Here is a 21273-nt window from a genome sequence, read left to right on the forward strand (position 1 = left end):
AGAATACCAACTATAAAACATTCAGGCAATCCAAACTTCAATTACTCTAAAACCTTTATGAACTATGTAAAAAAAAAAATGCATAACATTTTATGAAATAACTCACCAACAGTAATTCTTGGACCGTTCAAGCTAGAGACACCAAAACAACTTCTGGCTATCCTATCCTATCGATCGATTCTTCACAAGCTAGCAAGCCCACCACATTTTCTTCAGGAAATTTACTTTTATACTATTATTTGATTTCCTTAACCCACTCTAGCACTTAAAACGATTTAAGTTATTAACATGAAACCAACTACCAAATGTCCAGACTGCCCCAATTCGGTTTGCTTGATAAAATATTTTTGACAGCATTTATACTTTTGGAACTATATCAATATTTAAATGAGCTCCCAATGCATTTCAATGGCAAAAAAAAACCCATAGACTTCAATGGTAAAAAAAATAATAAAAAAATATTCAGGCTATCCTAACTTGATTTTTTGGTTTACTTTTATCAATTATAACTTTATACATTTGCATTAAATAACTCACCACCAGTAACGCTTGTACCGTTCAACCTAGAGACACCAAACCAACACTCACATATTCAGGCTATCCCAACTTCAAATTATTTAAAACATTTATCAACTATAACTATATTACTGTAGATTTGCATAAAATAACTCACCAATAGTAACTCTTGAACCATAGAGATCCCAAACCAACATTCTCATATTCAGGCTATCCTAACTTCAAAACTATAACTTCATACATATACATATATTATCATAATTTAACCTACCAACAGTAACTTTTGAATTGTATAAGCTAGAGACACTAAACCATATTTTACATGTTCAGGCTATCCTGTCCAATAAATCAATGCATTTTTACATCTACCTACTTTTCAACTATAACCAGTCACTACCATTACTACTGTAGTCACTACCACTATTATAACTTATTTCACAACAATAAATACTTTCAAACAAGCTAGCAAGCACACCATATTTTCTTCAGGAAATGTAATTTTCTAGATTTGTAAATAAAGCAGTGGTTGCCCTGTGTGGGCAATGTGCAAACATTAAAGGAACCTTTTAAGTATGTCTGCACTGTGGAGGTCAACATTGTGGTAAGAGAGAACACTAACAGTTTAGAACAGGAAGTGACTTACTTCACGTCATGTAGTCGGGGTGTGTTCTTCAATGAGATTAAAGTGAACTCGCACACGGGAAAAGTTGCAGCAGCAATGAGGAAATTAAATGAGGGTTGATTCGAAGCACGCGCATCATCAAAGGACCTGCTCCGCTGAAGAAACGCAGCGTGTTCAAGCGCGCATTGCCTACATGCGTTTAGCGGGATTTACTGCACGGGTGAGTATCTATCCATTGGTGGAAAAATAAATTAGCCTAATTAACATACGCCATATCCATGTAGCCAACAACTTGTTGGACAGGAAGTGCAATAGCTTTTCACGAAAACTTTGGTTCATGACAGCAAAAATATTATATTGAAATTATTAAACCGCCGGCCGTCCCTATTACATTATTTAGTTGTTGACTGACAAAGTTAGTGGTGCTTCGAGTTTTCCAAATATTTGAAGTAGGCTACGCTATGGCTACGTCTTAGTGTTATCACTGGAGGTGATCTGAAACATTGGCTCTGAATGCCTTTGAACGTGTGTGTGTGTGTGTTCGTGTGTGAGACGGAGAGGGAGACATAGAGAGGAAAGAGAGACAGAAAGATGTGAGTAGAAGAACAGAGAGAGCGACCCCTGATTCCACTCTTAAATTTTTAACAGGGTTGTGGAACTTTGCAGGCTGTTGCCATGACTCCAGTGTATACTGTTACAATGTCCCATCAGCTATTCTATACAAGTGTAACAAAACTGATTGAAACATTGGAAGCTTGTCTTGTTACAAGAACAGAATGACAGCTCGCACACGGCTCTCCGACGCGCGAAAACTTTACTAGGCTATGGTGTAGTCTGTGCTTTGCTCTGAAATGGAGAATACTGGACACAATTAGAAGATTCATGGCTACAGTTGTGAGTAAATGAAAGACAATGTTATGTTTCAGTGCTATTTTCACTCCAGTAGGCTATGTGCTATTTTTTGTTCTATAGTACATTATGACTTTATCACCTGATTATGCTGCATACTCTATTCTTCTTTTTAAGGAATGTTCTTTGCCTTCTCGCCAAGATGACACATACCCAGAGAGAGGGCAAAGAGACTTTGCGGAGAAGGGCAAGTACTCCTATCCCTGCCTCTCATCAGCCGGGGCCGAGAGACAGAGACCCGCCAGCCGACCTCCATCACCCTCCGCTCTGCCAGTCTGCCTCATACCATCCCGGAGACAAGTCTCTCCACTGCCGCGCCAATTGGTCTTCTGATGACTCAGACAATGACTCGGATGGCTCGGGAGCAGAATGTTTATACCGCGTTGTTTTGCTAGGAGACCACGGTGTTGGAAAGTCGAGTCTTGCCAATATCTTTGCTGGCATACAGGAGAAGGATGCTCACGACCATACAGGAGGTGGGTTTTTTTACTAAGCACAATTCCAATGATTATTACAAGGCTATTTATGGTGTGTATAGCCTACTATCACAACTATTGGATCGTTTTTTGTCAATCTCTTATCAGTAACCTAAAATAAATTCCTTTTCTCCTAATTAAAATCCACTAATGACTAATTGGTTATTAAATTAGTTAATTCATGAATGTATCTCTTTAACAATGACTTTCAGTAATTGTCTCTGACATTGCCTTATCCCTGATAACCTTGGCTAACCGGTCACAGCTACATTTATGGAACTCCTATAACTGGCACATGTAGAAGTGAGTGACCTCAAAGCGTTGATTGGCAGCTTGTATTGACCCATGCATTTGGGCATCCAGCTGTGATGTGGTTTGTGGAGGTTGTCCTTTTAAAATACCAATTTCTCTATAGTTCTCAATTTCATAACAAATGAATAATGAAACTTTTTGGTCATGCATGATAGGGTAGCCTAGACAGTGGCTTCATTCATTTGTGAGAGGTTCATGTTGTTGTGACCTGTGTGTGTCGAGTCATTGCTGATGGCCGTGGATGGGAGTGACTGGCTGAAGATGCATCCCAAATGGCATCCTATTTTCCTTTAATAGTGCACTACTTTTTTTTAACGTAGGGCTATGGTCAAAAGTAGTACACTATAAAGGGAATAGGGTTCCATTTGGGATGCAGCCTAGCTGAATGTTATGAGTGGCCCTGTTGTTGTGGAGAGACCCATCAGCTGTCAGAAGGGCTGTGTGTCAGGGAGACCCGCTGGGACAGGACATCGCCACCCAGGAAGGACCCTGTTCTATTTAGTCATTTCTCAAACGATGTATCCCAAATTGCATCTTATTCCCTACATAGTGCATAGTGTCCTACTTTTGACCAGATCCCTGGGCCCTGTTCAAAAGTAGTGAACTAAATAGGACAGGGTTCCCCAACTGCTAGCCCGTGGGTGATTTTATTTGCCCCCCCCCTGCAAGTTGTTCAACATAAAAGACTGTAAAAACACCTGCACATCAGCACCAAGTGATTTTCATTTTGGAAATCTGTTCCAAGTATTCCCACACATAGTAGAGAGATATGTGATCGTATACAAATGTAAGCAAGGCTTGAAATTATTATGTTTTGTTCAAATGTTATATCTGTTTGGGCTTCTTGAGGTCGATTTGCAGTTTACAAATTATTTGTAATTATGTTCCGGCCCCCTGACCATCCGCTCAATAAAAAAATCTACCTGTGGCTGAATCTAGTTGATGATCCCTGAAATAGGGAATAGCCTCAGTGGTTGTTTTCAATGAGCTACATTTTGAGGCTCTGATAAACTGGGAATGGAGTTCCCCCATCAAATGTGATATTACATGATTATTATAATGTGTGCAATTGGAATATGCACTGACTAGGCCCAGTGCATCTCTGTGGTTACTGATATGGTCACATTGTCTGCATTTACACAGGCAGCCAAATTAAAATATTTTTTCCCCTAATTGGTCTTTTGACCAATCACCTCAGATCTTTTCACATCAGATATTTTCAGAGTTGATCTGATTGGTCAAAAGACCAATTAGTGAAAAAAATATTTGAATTGGGCTGCCTGTGTAAACGCAGCCTAAGATATTGTGATGTAAAGTTTATTTTACTGGAAATAATTCCTGAGGTGATGTGAGGACATGTATTTCCATAACCTCATAATTTAGATAGATATAGCCTGTGTTTTTCCAAAAGATTAGAGGAAAACTTTTTCAAAATCTTTGTACTGTACATGTATTTTGCCAAATGCCAAAGCATGTGCAGACACAGCCAGACAGAAGATGGGAACTCCTACTGGAGAGAGGTATTGTAAGGAGATGGAATTCCTAAAGAGGCTATCCCAAACAGGACAGAGATGAATGATAAGACGCAGAGAGGGGTTGCCCCTGTATGTTCTAGTGAGCGAGAGAGGGGGTGGATGTGTGGGCTCAGCTCTCTTGTTTATCTTTGCTGGATGGTGAGGTTAGGTTCAGGTTCTGCTGACATGGCAGTTGTGTGTGTGTGTCCCAGCTCTTCAGAAAGATAAGGGCTCCCCTATGACACCTCCCCACCCCCACCCGCTCTGACATCTGTTTTCAGCCTGTCACTGACTGGTGGTGTTATTGTTATTTTTAGTGTCTTGTCACTTAGCTTGTCACACTGGCAGCAACTGAGCTGTTCTTCAAGTGGACTCCTTGGTTAGTTTAGAGCTGGTGTGATGAATGGCAAGTGTTTTATGAGGACAGAACAGGATTACGAGGAGATTACAACTCATGCCAATGTAGGCATATTACTAGACATATTACTTGATTGCTTGTTTACAGGTTTTGACCTATATTGTAACTTCAACTCAACGACCTCAACTTCTAAAAGGTTTGCCGGACCATTTGTCATTGTCTTGTGGCTTTTACAATAAGGTTAGAGCTGAACGTGGAAAATGTAACAAGCTCTTTCACTCTTGGCCAAAGTGTGTTTTAGTCTCCCTGTCATGACGGCAAGGAGGATCTCATCAGACTAAACAAGACATGGCTCAATGATTTTTTCCACATCGAAAATTCCATGTCATGACATGGTAGTGAAAGTGTAATAACTCCATGGTCATGAGATGGTAGTGGAAGTGTAATAACTCCATGTTCATAGTGGAAGTGTAATAACTCCATGGTCATGAGATGGTAGTGGAAGTGTAATAACACCATGGTCATGAGATGGTAGTGGAAGTGTAATAACTCCATGGTCATGAGATGGTAGTGGAAGTGTGATAACTCCATGGTCATAGTGGAAGTGTAATAACTCCATGGTCATGAGATGGTAGTGGAAGTGTAATAACACCATGGTCATGAGATGGTAGTGGAAGTGTAATAACTCCATGTTGTGACGGCCCTTAATTATTTTGAGCCGTCTCAGTGCTTCTCCTTCCAATAGGGTGCTTTCCATTTAATTCCCAATTAAATAGCCAGCATCAGCTGCGCAAAAGTGGGTTTTTGTGATGGAGACGTGACTGAGGATGTGTTCCCGAAGCTTCTCTATTCCGGTTGTTTTGTTGCTGTTAAACGTGTGTTTTGTAGCCTGAGAGAGTTTACCCAGGATCGGATCCACTCTTTGCGTCCGTGGACTACTCCTCTCTATTCTTCGTGGCCTTTCTCCGCTGGAGATCTGTTGGCGGATTGGATTGTCTGACTGACCGACTGACTACCACCTTTTTTGTATACGGTATTTCATTTGTTTTGATATGATGTATACGGTGATGATTTATATAGTTAGATGTAGTTGAGGAATTAGTAAGAGCAGATACGCTTTAAAGTTCTGTGGTAAAATTGTTATATTGATTGTATGATTTAATAATGGGTTTACGCTACACGGAATGAACGGACAAACATTGCGTGACAAAAGTCACTTGAGTTCACTGAACTCCTTTACCGGGCTGGACTCTTTTTAGGCCCGAGGTACAGGACATTTCTGGAGGAACCAGAACTCATTGTGTTATATTATTATGTGTGTGTAATCCATTGATGTTGCTAATACAACCCACGCAAAATAATAGTAGTTTTTGAAGTTCTTTTCAATGTTTTAAGGGTTTATGAAAAGTTGATTTCCCTTCTGACGTTTACATAAGTCCTTTGTAATGGTGTAGACTTGACGGACCAGATGGGACTCATTCCCTCCCAAACTAAAAGGAGAAACCAATGTTTTCTCTGGTAGGCACAACCTACCTGGCACCCCTATAAAAAACAACCTCAAGTCAAAACCGTTACATAAAAAATGGCACCCCAGATGGGACAGCTCAACATTGAGAACTAACCAAAGCAAATCTTTTGTGTGGAATTAAAACAATGGATTCACCCCAAGATAATGTGCTCATCCATGTCATACCTGTCAATGGGAATATACAGGGCCATTCTGACCATCAAGCTGACAATACAAATCATAATGTGAATGGAGATACTGGAGTTGATTTGGGCCAGAGCCCTGGGAATCTGAATGCTCGGTCTGAACCACAGGCCACAGGAGGTCTAACCAGTTACTCACTTATTGACATGGATCTGTGTGGAAGTACTGAGCTAGCCCTCCCTCTGACACCCAACCTTCTTCCATTGTCTGGTTTATCTCCAGAGGTGGGAGTCTTACAACTTCAAGGTGACATCCTTGATATTCGTCGGACTCAACAACATCTCCAAACTCTTATCCACGATAAATTCAAATGTCTGAGGGAAGAGCAACAACAGAGTGCCATGGAATTCAGAAACTCACTGAGCACTCTAACCCACACACTGACAGAGCTCAGTGAGAGTGGAAGACGGGAAATTACTGGTGCCATGGACAGGCAGTTTGACTACCAACGAAACCAACTCACTGCCACTCTCCAATGGCGCCTGCAACATCATCACACTGAGGTCCTCAAGGACGTTAATTCTGTTTTTTCTCCCATGGTTAACACTGTAGACCACTTGCAAACAGAGCTCTCTAATTGTGTTAAAATGTTGGATGACGTGTCTGTGGACATGGCCGCCATTAGGCACAACTCCTTACACAGAGTTTCTCTAGTGTCCACTTCTGTTCAGACCACTGAGGGCCAAGCTGGCACCTCTGAAGAGCCAAGACAAGGCCATGCTACAGCCACCCCTTGCAGGATGCAATCCACCATGCATCCTGGTGTTCATTTTCATTGTCCGATAACGCCCTTCCCCTCTACTTCCTCAATCCCTCCTAGCTCGTTTGTTCATGGTGAATTGAGTAGACGTCATGTGGGGGCGATGCCCATTAAATTGCAATTTCCCACCTTTGGGAAAAAAGATGACAGTCCGGATCCGCTAATGTACCTAGAAAGATGTCGTGACTTTCTTGCCCTCAATCCCCTGGCTGACGAAGAACTCCTTGCCACATTGAGGAATGTGTTGCATGGGACAGCTCGAGACTGGTGGGATGTGGCACGTCTCACCACTACCTCCTGGGCTGACTTTGAGGCCAAGTTTTCCTCTGCATTTCTGTCTGAGGACTACACAGATGAGCTGGCAGACAGAGTCAGGAATCGAGTGCAAAGAGAGAAAGAGAGTATCCGTGACTTTGCATACGGTTACCACTCCCTGTGCAGAAGGTGGAAACCTGGCATTGAGGAGGAAGAGGTCATTAAATTGATTTTGAAGAACATCAACCCACTACTAGCCAGTCAACTCCGAGAACGAGTCACCACTGTCGATGGACTGGTTCGCTTGGGACAGCAGTTTGAGAGGGACAGAGAATGCCAACAGCAATATGACCAAAGAAAGAAACAGACACCCAAACAGTTACCCAAGACAGACCATCAACAACAGCCAGAGTCTCAAGCCATGACCCCTCTCATGTTCTGTTGGAGATGTAGCCAAAAGGGACATTCTTCAGCTACATGTCCAAGACCGTATCAAGAAAACCCTTCCAGAAACCACAAATCACAACAGGCCAACACGCCTAACTCTCTTCGCAGGAATGACCATCCTTCTCTGGGTGCTTTAACCAGAGCTGAAATCCCAAGAGTCACTGCCTACGCCCCCCCATCGACATCCCCTTCCTTTCAGTTCATACCGCACCAACTGGTGTTACCCCTGTCCATAGGCCCATGGACAGGAAGAGCCATCCTGGACACCGGGTCATCCTACACACTGCTCAATGAGAAACTGTGGAAGGAGGTTAAAGGTCCACAATACAACTTGAAGCCGTGGACTGAAGGTCCACTCTATCTGGCTGATGGTGAGGCTAAACGACCACTTGGATGGAGTGAGTTCCGCCTGTGTAACCGCTCCTATATGATTCCTTCGGTTATCCTACAAACCAAGAACCTTGCTTTTCCTGTCGTGTTGGGAATTGATTTCATGTACTTCAGTGGTGTCCAGATTGATATCGCACACAATTGCTACTGGTTTCCATACAATCCGAGCAAGAAGCATTTCTTCCAATCAGAAGCTACGAAGTTACATGATTGGGGTTCAAATGTGGCAGTCTTCTCTGCCGTTGCTCCGTTACCACTAACCCTTGATAATCCTTCTGACGATCTCCTTTTACAGGCTGTAAGAAGAGCTCAGCTGGAACATCCAGAGGAGTTAAGGCTGTTGGAACAGCTGCAGAATAATGCTGATGTATGTACTTCAAGGCTAGGACGCACCGGGCTCCTGAAGCACAAAATATTCCTTACACAGGAAATGCCGATCAAGCAAAAGCCATATCGTTTGTCCCCAGCGAAGCTAATCATCCAAAAGGGACTCATTAATGATATGTTAACACAAGATATAATAGAACGTTCCTCCTCTCCTTGGGCTGCTCCTGTTGTCCTCATCCCAAAAAAGACTGGTGGTCTTAGATTTTGTGTGGACTATAGGAAGACCAACAATGTTTCCCAGACTGATGCCTATCCTCTTCCTACCATCCACGAGATCCTGGAGTCATTGTCTGGCGCTGTTGTGTTCACTACCCTTGACCTCAATAGTGGTTATTGGCAAGTTGAGATGGACCAGGAAAGCAAGGACAAGACTGCTTTTGTCTGTGCTGAGGGCTTGTTTTCCTTTAAGGTGATGCCTTTTGGATTAAAGAATGCACCTGCCACTTTCCAAAGACTGATGGAGATTGCGTTAGGTGAGCTCAAAGGGAAGATCTGTTTCGTCTACCTGGACGATATAATTATCTACTCCCAGAACAGAGAACAACACTTTCAAGATCTTCAAGCAGTGTTGGACAAGCTAAGAGAAGCTGGTCTGACCGTGAATATGAAGAAGAGCAACTTCTGCCAAACTTCCCTGAAGTTCCTTGGCCATATTGTGTCTTTCGACGGCATTCATGTGGATCCTGAAAAGACCAAGGCGGTACAAGATTTTCCTGTGCCAACCACACTCAAGGCCCTTCAACGGTTCCTTGGGATGGCTGGATGGTACCATCGGTTTGTGTCGAACTTCTCCCAGGTGGCAGAACCCCTCAACGCGTTGAAGCGAAAAGGAGTGAAATTCCTATGGACGGCAGAGTGCCAGACATCCTTTGAAACCCTGAAACGACACCTCGTCACACCTCCCATTTTAGGTCATCCCAACTTTGATTCCCCTTTTGTTGTTTACACTGATGCAAGTGATGTTGGACTTGGTGCTGTCCTAGTCCAACAGACTGGACTTGGCACTGAAGAAGTGCTAGCGTTCGCCAGTCGGACATTGAATGGAGCAGAACGGAACTACTCCACAACCGAGCAAGAGTGCCTTGCAGTTGTCTGGGCTTTGGAAAAGTGGAGGTACTACCTGGAGGGAAGACACTTCACTGTGGTCACTGACCATTCCTCCCTTGTGTGGGTGTTCAAGACCAACAAACCAAGCACCAGACTCATAAGATGGGCTCTACGGTTGCAAGAGTTCACCTTTGCAGTAGAATACAGGAAAGGAAAATACAACACTGTTCCAGATGCCTTATCCAGGGCTCCTGCTTGTGATAATGGTGGCCCTAATTTTACATGTGCTACTGTCCTGTCAAGCAGTCGAGACTCGCCCAAAACAGACTTTCCCATCTCTGATGAGACCATATGGAAAGCCCAACAGGATGATCCAGAAGTACAGGCTTTGTACCAGACTATCCTGGAAGATGGAGAAAAGATGGTCAATCCTACCACAAAGCTGACCATCATTGAAGACAAAGTCTACCGAGTTGTTCAACTACCTCACAGAACACTCTACCAAATGTACATACCTGAAACTCTACGCCTTCAACTGCTTCAACATTTCCATGAAGACCCCTTAGCTGGTCATTTGGGCAGGTTCAAAACCTACAAGCGGTTGCAAGCGTTACTGTACTGGCCACATCTGAGCATGGATGTGAAGTCACACATCCGAAACTGTCAGGTTTGTCAAATGTACAAACCAGAAGGTAGAAAGCCTGCTGGCAAGTTGCAGCAAACGGTGGTTACCCGACCTTGGGAAATGCTAGGAGTGGATTTGATGGGTCCATTTCCTAGAAGCTCCAATCAGAATGTGTACATGCTTGTGTTTGTTGATTATTATTCAAAGTGGGTGGAACTCTTTTCCCTGCGTCAGGCCACAGCAAGGACCGTCTCTAACATCCTTACGAAAGAGATCCTGACTCGCTGGGGAGTGCCTGATTACATCCTGTCTGATCGAGGTTCCCAATTTGTCTCTGATCTCTTTGAGGAGACCTGCCAAAGATGGAACCTGAGACAGAAGTTGACCACGGCCTATCACCCACAGACCAATCTCACTGAGAGAGTAAATCGAACCTTGAAGACAATGATTGCTTCCTATGTAGGGACCCAGCACAAACACTGGGACAAGCACCTTCACGAGTTTCGATTTGCCCTGAATTCTGCTGTGCAAGAGTCCACTGGAGTCACACCTGCAGAGCTGAACCTAAGTCGTCCCCTCCGAGGACCCTTGGATATGGTGCTACAGCCCCAGCAGATTACTCCAGACGCTGCTTGCTATGACCAGGTAGTCCATCTCCATGACTTGAGAGCTCTTGTCTCAAAGAACATGACCCAGGCTCGACTCAAGCAGAAGAGAAATTATGATAAGAACAGACGAGACATGCAGTTTCAGCTTCGTGATCGGGTGTGGCTTCGCTCTCATCCTTACTCGAAAGCTGAACAATTCTTCTCTGCCAAGCTCGCTCCTAAATGGCAAGGACCATATAGGATTGTGGAGCAGATGGGCCCTTTGAACTACCGAGTGGTGAAAGAGGACACAGGTGAAGATATGCGCGTTGTCCATGTCTCACGCCTTAAGGCCTGTTACCCCTCGGCTGAGGAATTGGAGGCGATTGAGCGCCGCAAGATCTTGGATATCTTTGAAGAGGAAAGTGAGGAGACTTTTCTCGGATTCCCAGACCCAGAAGTCTCACACCTTAAGGCCTGTGACCCCTCAGCTGAGGAGCGTGAGCTCCAAAAAGTCATGAAAATTTTTGTAGAGGAAAGTGATGAGGAGACTTTTCTCGGTTTCCCCGAACAAGATGTGCCTTCCAGGGCAATGGTCGGCTTTTTCCAGGGGAGGGGGTGTGTGACGGCCCTTAATTATTTTGAGCCGTCTCAGTGCTTCTCCTTCCAATAGGGTGCTTTCCATTTAATTCCCAATTAAATAGCCAGCATCAGCTGCGCAAAAGTGGGTTTTTGTGATGGAGACGTGACTGAGGATGTGTTCCCGAAGCTTCTCTATTCCGGTTGTTTTGTTGCTGTTAAACGTGTGTTTTGTAGCCTGAGAGAGTTTACCCAGGATCGGATCCACTCTTTGCGTCCGTGGACTACTCCTCTCTATTCTTCGTGGCCTTTCTCCGCTGGAGATCTGTTGGCGGATTGGATTGTCTGACTGACCGACTGACTACCACCTTTTTTGTATACGGTATTTCATTTGTTTTGATATGATGTATACGGTGATGATTTATATAGTTAGATGTAGTTGAGGAATTAGTAAGAGCAGATACGCTTTAAAGTTCTGTGGTAAAATTGTTATATTGATTGTATGATTTAATAATGGGTTTACGCTACACGGAATGAACGGACAAACATTGCGTGACAAAAGTCACTTGAGTTCACTGAACTCCTTTACCGGGCTGGACTCTTTTTAGGCCCGAGGTACAGGACATTTCTGGAGGAACCAGAACTCATTGTGTTATATTATTATGTGTGTGTAATCCATTGATGTTGCTAATACAACCCACGCAAAATAATAGTAGTTTTTGAAGTTCTTTTCAATGTTTTAAGGGTTTATGAAAAGTTGATTTCCCTTCTGACGTTTACATAAGTCCTTTGTAATGGTGTAGACTTGACGGACCAGATGGGACTCATTCCCTCCCAAACTAAAAGGAGAAACCAATGTTTTCTCTGGTAGGCACAACCTACCTGGCACCCCTATAAAAAACAACCTCAAGTCAAAACCGTTACAATGTTCATAGTGGAAGTGTAATAACTCCATGGTCATGAGATGGTAGTGGAAGTGTAATAACTCCATGGTCATAGTGGAAGTGTAATAACTCCATGGTCATGAGATGGTAGTGGAAGTGTAATAACTCCATGGTCATGAGATGGTAGTGGAAGTGTAATAACTCCATGGTCATGAGATGGTAGTGAAAGTGTAATAACTCCATGGCCATGAGATGGTAGTGGAAGTGTAATAACTCCATGGTCATAGTGGAAGTGTAATAACTCCATGGTCATAGTGGAAGTGTAATAACTCCATGGTCATGAGATGGTAGTGGAAGTGTAATAAATCCATGTTCATAGTAGAAGTGTAATCACTCCATGGTCATGAGATGGTAGTGGAAGTGTAATAAATCCATGTTCATAGTAGAAGTGTAATCACTCCATGGTCATGAGATGGTAGTGGAATGTGTAATAACTCCATTGTCTTGAGATGGTAGTGGAAGTGTAATAACTCCATGGTCATAGTGGAAGTGTAATAACTCCATGATCATGAGATGGTAGTGAAAGTGTAATAACTCCATGATCATGAGATGGTAGTGAAAGTGTAATAACTCCATGGTCATAGTGGAAGTGTAATAGCTCCATGATCATGAGATGGTAGTGAAAGTGTAATAACTCCATAGCACCTTTTATAGGTAGTAGGGATAAACACATCAGTAGAGTTCTTGGATGTCAAATATATTTGACAAACTTTGCAAAACACCTTCATATTTTAGTTACTAAAGACAGATAAGCTTAAAATGGCCTAAATTATTCATCATAAGAAAAAATCTGATTCAGCTCACTGATATATGTGTATGCTCCCATGTGGTTTATTGACAGCAGGTTTCAAGCCTTAGGTCTCCATCAGGTTTCCATTCATAAAGAACAAGCCCAGATTATTTATATATACAGTGCCTTGCGAAAGTATTCTGCCCCCTTGAACTTTGCGACCTTTTGCCACATTTCAGGCTTCAAACATAAAGATATAAAACTGTATTTTTTTGTGAAGAATCAACAACAAGTGGGACACAATCATGAAGTGGAACGACATTTATTGGATATTTCAAACTTTTTTAACAAATCCAAAACTGAAAATTGGGCGTGCAAAATTATTCAGCCCCCTTAAGTTAATACTTTGTAGCGCCACCTCTTACAGCTGGAAGTCGCTTGGGGTATGTCTCTATCAGTTTTGCACATCGAGAGACTGAAATTTTTTCCCATTCCTCCTTGCAAAACAGCTCGAGCTCAGTGAGGTTGGATGGAGAGCATTTGTGAACAGCAGTTTTCAGTTCTTTCCACAGATTCTCGATTGGATTCAGGTCTGGACTTTGACTTGGCCATTCTAACACCTGGATATGTTTATTTTTGAACCATTCCATTGTAGATTTTGCTTTATGTTTTGGATCATTGTCTTGTTGGAAGACAGATCTCCGTCCCAGTCTCAGGTCTTTTGCAGACTCCATCAGGTTTTCTTCCAGAATGGTCCTGTATTTGGCTCCATCCATCTTCCCATCAATTTTAACCATCTTCCCTGTCCCTGCTGAAGAAAAGCAGGCCCAAACCATGATGCTGCCACCACCATGTTTGACAGTGGGGATGGTGTGTTCCGCTGTGTTGCTTTTACGCCAAACATAACACTTTGCATTGTTGCCAAAAAGTTCAATTTTGGTTTCATCTGACCAGAGCACCTTCTTCCACATGTTTGGTGTGTCTCCCAGGTGGCTTGTGGCAAACTTTAAACAACACTTTTTATGGATATCTTTAAGAAATGGCTTTCTTCTTGCCACTCTTCCATAAAGGCCAGATTTGTGCAATATACGACTGATTGTTGTCCTATGGACAGAGTCTCCCACCTCAGCTGTAGATCTCTGCAGTTCATCCAGAGTGATCATGGGCCTCTTGGCTGCATCTCTGATCAGTCTTCTCCTTGTATGAGCTGAAAGTTTAGAGGGACGGCCAGGTCTTGGTAGATTTGCAGTGGTCTGATACTCCTTCCATTTCAATATTATCGCTTGCACAGTGCTCCTTGGGATGTTTAAAGCTTGGGAAATCTTTTTGTATCCAAATCCGGCTTTAAACTTCTTCACAACAGTATCTCGGACCTGCGTGGTGTGTTCCTTGTTCTTCATGATGCTCTCTGCGCTTTTAACGGACCTCTGAGACTATCACAGTGCAGGTGCATTTATACGGAGACTTGATTACACACAGATGGATTGTATTTATCATCATTAGTCATTTAGGTCAACATTGGATCATTCAGAGATCCTCACTGAACTTCTGGAGAGAGTTTGCTGCACTGAAAGTAAAGGGGCTGAATAATTTTGCACGCCCAATTTTCAGTTTTTGATTTGTTAAAAAGTTTGAAATATCCAATAAATGTCGTTCCACTTCATGATTGTGTCCCACTTGTTGTTGATTCTTCACAAAAAAATACAGTTTTATATCTTTATGTTTGAAGCCTGAAATGTGGCAAAAGGTTGCAAAGTTCAAGGGGGCCGAATACTTTCGCAAGGCACTGTATATATATAATCTGGGCTTGTTCTTTATGTGTGTGTGTGTGTGTGTGTCTCATATATAGAGAGATATTTCCAAATGACTGCAACCAATTGTAGACATATAGTAGTAGGAGGTGACATGTAAAGATCCGTTCTGTATTTACAACAAGATGTAGGGGTGGTTTCCCGGACACAGACTAAGCCTAGCCCTGGACTAAAAAGCATGTTCAACTGAGAATTTCCATTGAAAGTGATGTTTAGTCTAGTTAGTTTAGTTAGTTTTAGGCTTAATCGATGTCTGGGTAACCGTCCCTAAGAGTTGTATTTGAATGTTTAGCAAAAGTAGCAGGCCAACTAGGTTATTTGTACACTACAGTGGCAAGAAAAAGTATGTGAACCCTTTGGAATTATCTGGATTTCTGCATAAATTGGTTCTAAAATGAGATCTGATCTTCATGTGCGTCACAACGACAGACAAACACAGTCTGCTTAAAATAATAACACACAAATTATTGTATTTTTCTCATCTATATTGAATACATTATTGGAACATTCACAGTGTAAGTTGGGGGAAGTATGTGAACCCGTAGGCTAATGACTTCTCCAAAAGCTAATTGGAGTCAGGAGTCAGCTAACCGGGAGTACAATCATTGAGACGAGATTGGAGATGTTGGTTAGAGCTGTCCTGCCCTATAAAAAACACTCACAAAATGTTTGTTTGCTATTCAAAAGAGGCATTGCCTGATGTGAACCATGCCTCGAACAAAAGAGATCTCAGAAGACCCAAGATTAAGAGTTGTTGACTTGCAAAAAGCTGGAAAGGGTTACAAAAGTATGTCTAAAAGCCTTGATGTTCATCAGTCCACGGTAACACAAATTGTCTATAAATGGAGAAAGTTCACCACTGTTGCTACTCTGCCTAGGAGTGGTCGTCCTGCAAAGATGACTGCAAGATCATGGTGCAGAATGCTTAATAAGGTTAAGAAGAATCTTAGAGTGTCAGCTAAAGACTTAATTAAATCTCTGGAACATGCTAACATCTCTGTTTACGAGTCTACGATACGTAAAACACTAAACAAGAATGGTGTTCATGGGAGGACACCACGGAAGAAGCCATTGCTGTCCAAAAAAACATTGATGCACGTCTGAAGTTCGCAAAAGAGCATCTGGATGTTCCACAGAGTTACTGGCAAAATATTCTGTGGACAGATTAAAGTAAAGTTGAGTTTTTGGGAAGGAACACACAACACTGTGTGGAGAAAAAAAGGCCCAGCACACCAACATCAAAACCTCTATAATGGAGGGAGCATGATGGTTTGGAGCTGCTTTGCTACCTCAGGGCCTGGACAGCTTGCTATCATCGAAGGAAAAATGAATTCCCAAGTTTATCAAGACATTTTGCAGGAGAATGTAAGGCTATATGTCCGCCAGTTGAAGCTCAACAGAAGCTGGGTGATGCAACAGGACAACGACCCAAAACACAGAAGTAAATCAACAACAGAATGGCTTCAACAGAAGAAAATACGCCTTCTGGAATGGCCCAGTCAGTGTCCTGAACTCAACCCGATTTGAGATGCTGTGGCATGACCTCAAGAGAGCGGTTCACACCAGATATCCCAAGAATATTGGGATATCTGTGAACTGAAACAGTTTTGTAAAGAGGAATGGTCCAAAATTCCTCCTGGCCATTGTGCAGGTCTGGTCTGCAACTACAAAAAACGTTTGGTTGAGGTTATGGCTGCCAAAGTAGGGTCGACCAGTTATTAAAATCAAGGGTTCACATACTTTTCCCACCTTATACTGTGAATGTTTACACGGTGTGTTCAATAAAGACGTAAAAACATATAATTGTTTGTGTGTTAGTAGTTTAAGCAGACTGTGTTTGTCTATTGTTGTGACTTAGATGAAGATCAGATAAAATGTTATGACCAATTGATGCAGAAGTCTAGGTTATTCCAAAGGGTTCACATACTTTTTCTTGCCTATCCACCATCTGATGTAACTATTTCAACTCCTTTTTCTGTCTTCCTTTTAGAATGTTTTCCAACATTATTGAGGAACGTACAGTATGAAATAATAACATATTTTCTAATCTCTTTCCTGGCTATTGTTTGTTGGTTTAGAGGACACCTATGAGAAAACCATGACTGTGGATGGGGAGGAGACCATCCTCATCGTCATGGACACCTGGGAGAACGAGAAACAGGTACGACAATAACCATGAACCTGGTTTTGTTAATAAAAAATGGATTGCACAGTAGTGGCGAATATGATGTCTTCTTGCAACAAGACTATTTTCAAAGTAAAAAAGGTAGAAAAAATATACATTTTAACAAGAAAAACAGGAAAAAACTAGTTCTATAACTTCATCTATTTAGTTTGTTTACCTTCAAGATATATGGTGTATGGGGCCTCCCGAGTGGCCCATGGTCGAAGGCACTCCATCGCAGTGCTAGAGGCGTCACTACAGACCCAGGTTCGTTCCTTGGCTGTGTCATAACCGGCTGTGATCGGGAGTCCCATAGGGCAGCGCAAAATTGGCCCGGGCTAGGGGAGGGTTTGGCCCAGCGTCATCCGGGCTAGGGGAGGGTTTGGCCCAGCGTCGTCCGGGCTAGGGGAGGGTTTGGCCGAGGAGGCTTTACTTGGCTCATCACGCTCTAGCGACTCCTTGTGGCGGGCCGGGCGCCTGCAGGTTGACCTCGGTCGTCAGTTGAACAGTGTTTCCTCCGACACATTGGTGCAGTTGGCTTCTGGGTTAAGCGGGTGCGTGTTAAGAAGTGCGGTTTGGTGGGTTTCGGAGGACGCATGACTCGACCTTCGCCTCCCAAGCCCATTGGGCAGTTGCAACGATAAGACCAGATCGAAATTGGAGAGAAAACGGGGGTAAAATTTCCCAAAAAATAAAAAGATACATGGTGTACTTGATGGCACTCGAGAGAACACAAACACTGACGTAGAGAAAATAAAAAATCCTCTTGTGCCTGAAACAACCCACTGAACCATAAGCCTCCATTCTATTCTCTTCAAAACAACTATGATACCTAAAGGGCAACCTGTCATTGTGGAAAAATATATGTGCTCACTCTGTGTGCCTGTAGCAATACCCCATTGACTCACCCCCCAAAGTGGGGTGAATCCTGGTTGTGCTGGAGTCAGTGAGTAGTGCATGGCTCCAGTGGTATGGGGCAAGCGTCTGTATGGGACACTGATGGCTGTGGGGCCTAATTACTCCAGTATTGATTACAGCTGGGGAGTGAAGCATGCAGGCCAGGCTGCGTGTTGACTTGTCTGTACCTGGTAAGAGGAGATATAAGGACATAATGATGTCTATAAGGACAGTGGTTTGACTGTGTTTAAGGGCACCAAGTGTTTTTTAGAGGCAGAAAGTCAGATAAATGTACTGTATGTTTGACCAATGCCATCCCTGGAAACCAGAGTTTTGTATTCACAAATACATAGAAATCCGCTTGGGTCCATCTGTCACAATTTGCATTTACCCTTTTTCGAATAAGGAAGTTAAAACTTCATGTTGACCATCACTAATCTTTTAAATGGACAAGGTTATATTTGACATCAAGGTTGGCTTCAATGATAACATCAAAGAACACATGCTATATCAAAGTCCAGATCCTGGCGAGCCCCCAAATATGTCTATTGTTGGTGAATGTTGAACTTTATTTCTGTTGGATAACAGTTTTCATTTGTTTCTCTCAGGAGGAAGATCAGAAGTGGGTCCAGGACTACTGTATGCAGGTGGGCAACGCCTACGTCATAGTTTACTCCATCACGGATCGCACCAGCTTCGAGAGTGCCTCCGAGTTACGCATCCAGCTGCGGCGCATACGGCAGGCCGAGAACATTCCCATCATCCTCGTGGGCAACAAAAGTGACCTGGTCCGCTCCAGAGAAGTGGCTGTAGAAGGTAACGTTGATTCCAATGATAATGATGTTATCATTAAAGCATCTCTCCACATCTTCTTCTGAACAGTGATTTGATGACAGCCATTTAAGCAATATGAGCAGCGCTCTGCTTATAATAGAGAGTAAAATAGTTTGGCTTTACAACAGTTCGTGTTGCATTTTCTGTGGACTTCATAGTCAAAACTACAGAACATTGAAATCACATATCAAATGTTGCAGTCCACACGACAGACTGTGGAATGTTCATTTAACATTCCAAGAGTTGGATTTACAGCACACATCTCATATACTAACACTGTATTTAACAATGTCACTATAATTCTTGATGATTTGGTCAATGTTTTGCAGGTGAGAATAAGCTTGTTCTAATTCTGGAACAATGGATCAAATGGATTTATGTTAGAAGTTTCACCTGATCCAGGGATTTTTTTGTATATTTCTAAATATGTGGACATTGTGTATGATTGAATGTATGGCACAGAGTGCCCATGTCACTTGTTTTTCCCTCCAGCCACTTGCCTACCAATAGAGGACCAATGGAATGGAAACGAGTCCATTTTGTGTATATAATCCTCTGCAAAAAAAACGTGGTACATGTATTGGTTGCCTTGTGTGGCTTCTTTATTTATTTTAAATTGTCAGACCAAGTTGTCAGACCCAGACATTAATCTAATGTCGACCTCTCACACTTAAACACCTCTCGTTTGACCCTTTCTTCCTCTGTGCTCTGCTCTCTCCTAGAGGGTCGTGCGTGTGCTGTGGTGTTCGACTGCAAATTCATAGAGACATCTGCTTCGCTCCACCACAACGTTCACGAGCTCTTCGAGGGCATCGTCCGGCAGATTCGCCTGCGGCGAGACAGCAAGGAGACCAACGAGCGCCGGCGCTCCGTCTACAAGCGTAAGGAGAGCCTCACCAAGAAGGCCCGCCGCTTTCTAGACCGCCTGGTGGCCAAGAACAACAAGAAGATGGCGCTGAAGGTTCGCGCCAAGTCTTGCCACGACCTGGCCGTGCTGTAATGGCTGCTGTGTGGCATGCAACAAGTGGTTCACGCCGTCAGTGGTTGCAGACTCCAACGCTCCTCTTTGCCCTAACAATCCCCTTGTGGTAAAGGGGAAGAACATTGTTTGTTATTTTCTATTTATTTCACCCATTAGAAGCAATTGGGTTGCGGAAATGTGAGGCAATTGAGACTTTTTGTTGCTATATCCCAGATTTTCTGAGAATGAGTTTGCTAAACATACACCTTATCAACTGTTTGCCTTACATCTAATTAAATAGATTCCTAGACCAGTGTATCCAGACACAGATCTGACATTTAAACTCCTTTTTCTGTCTCTTTTTGAGAAGGTTTTCTAAGATTATTGAGGTATGAAATAATTATTTGAATGCACTGTATGATGTATTTTTGCCATGAGGAAAGCAATGTCCACAGAGGTACTTTACACAGATTTCACTGACTACTTGATTTCAAGGTTTTGCACTATGGGAGACAGTGATGTATTAGGAGGAATCAGTGGAGCTTCTTCTACAGCAATGATGTTTCTCTCTACCAAGAGAGCTCAAGTCTAGTTTGAGACTGTTCTGTCTGTGAGCCCATCAGTTCACAGCTAAATTACATGTGAATGGCGATGTTGTTTGGAAATCGACACCATCGTAAACTTTCCAAAGGTTTATCCCATCCTCATCTTCCTTTACAAGCACCTCCTACACTGGAAGGACCAGTAGGGTGTTACAGTGAAACTGTCATGGACGCTTTCTTGACCACTGTCAAGAAACACCTTTGTATGATGACATGGTCCTGAAGAGACCAAAGAAGTGTTGAGTTCTTCAATGTCATTGTTTGTGTCCACGTTGGGCGGAGAGAGGTATAATAATCACTTTTGTACAAAATTATGTTTTGAGTTTGTAAATACAGTATGTCAAGGATTTTTATGCGGAAATAAAGCAGTAGGAAATGTATTACCACTTTACCATTGTCTGCACTGGAACTTAAGATATGTTACATTTCTGTAAGCAACGCCTTCACAGTATTATTAAAGGATCAAAATGAGCTATTTTTAAAAGCTTTTATAAAATATTTGAAAGAAATGAAAGAGATCGTTGCTAACCTGTGTGCCTCGTTTCTGCTTTCTCCTCATATTAGCTGAAGCAAAACCAGACTGAGCGATGTGAGCATAGACTCTTCAAAGGCTTTAAAGTACATGAGTGATTCTGGTGTAGCTTTCCATAAACCTGCTAAAGGAAAGGGGCGACTAGAGAACATATTGTTACAATGGCTTCTTCCCAAATGGCACCCTATTCCCTATGAAGAGCACTACTTTTGTTGCTGTGTGTGTTCCATATAGAGTTGTATGTCTGCCTCGTAACGTTGACAAAGTACAGATAATAAGGAGCAGCATTTATTTATGACGATG

At 42.7% G+C, this 21273-nt stretch overlaps 1 protein-coding gene and 1 long non-coding RNA gene across 3 annotated transcripts in view; one reads left to right on the top strand and one right to left on the bottom strand.

Annotated features, from left to right (window-relative positions):
- The window catches only part of LOC118965313 (uncharacterized), a 6393-nt gene extending 5056 nt beyond the window's left edge, over positions 1-1337 (bottom strand). Inside the window, exon 1 of the long non-coding RNA XR_016497367.1 lies at positions 1160-1337. This is a non-coding gene — a long non-coding RNA (uncharacterized LOC118965313). The remainder of the gene's footprint in view (positions 1-1159) is intronic.
- On the top strand, positions 1163-20966 carry LOC110528274 (GTP-binding protein REM 1). Of its 2 annotated transcripts, none has more exons than XM_021610206.3 (5): positions 1163-1358; positions 2165-2523; positions 17059-17141; positions 18650-18857; positions 19598-20966. In XM_021610206.3, exons 2-5 carry the CDS (start codon positions 2190-2192, stop codon positions 19873-19875), a joined length of 903 nt encoding a protein of 300 aa, XP_021465881.1. In that variant the 5' UTR covers positions 1163-1358; positions 2165-2189; the 3' UTR covers positions 19876-20966. The 2 variants fall into 2 exon arrangements, with proteins under 2 accessions (XP_021465881.1, XP_021465882.1); XM_021610207.3 differs by lacking the exon at positions 1163-1358 and adding an exon at positions 1428-2032.
- The last annotated feature ends 307 nt before the right edge of the window (positions 20967-21273 follow it).

The sequence above is a fragment of the Oncorhynchus mykiss genome, chromosome 7 (assembly GCF_057628025.1).
Source record: "Oncorhynchus mykiss isolate SJ-2025 chromosome 7, ASM5762802v1, whole genome shotgun sequence".
In the NCBI taxonomy this organism is placed as follows: domain Eukaryota; kingdom Metazoa; phylum Chordata; class Actinopteri; order Salmoniformes; family Salmonidae; genus Oncorhynchus; species Oncorhynchus mykiss.

Excerpts from the sequence above, each read along its gene's own strand:
- LOC110528274 (XM_021610206.3), top strand. The coding sequence starts at position 2,190 with ATGACACATACCCAGAGAGAGGGCAAAGAGACTTTGCGGAGAAGGGCA. Across the intron at positions 2,524-17,058 it reads TGCTCACGACCATACAGGAG|AGGACACCTATGAGAAAACC; the intron begins GTGGGTTTTTTT and ends TTGTTGGTTTAG. Across the intron at positions 17,142-18,649 it reads CCTGGGAGAACGAGAAACAG|GAGGAAGATCAGAAGTGGGT; the intron begins GTACGACAATAA and ends TGTTTCTCTCAG.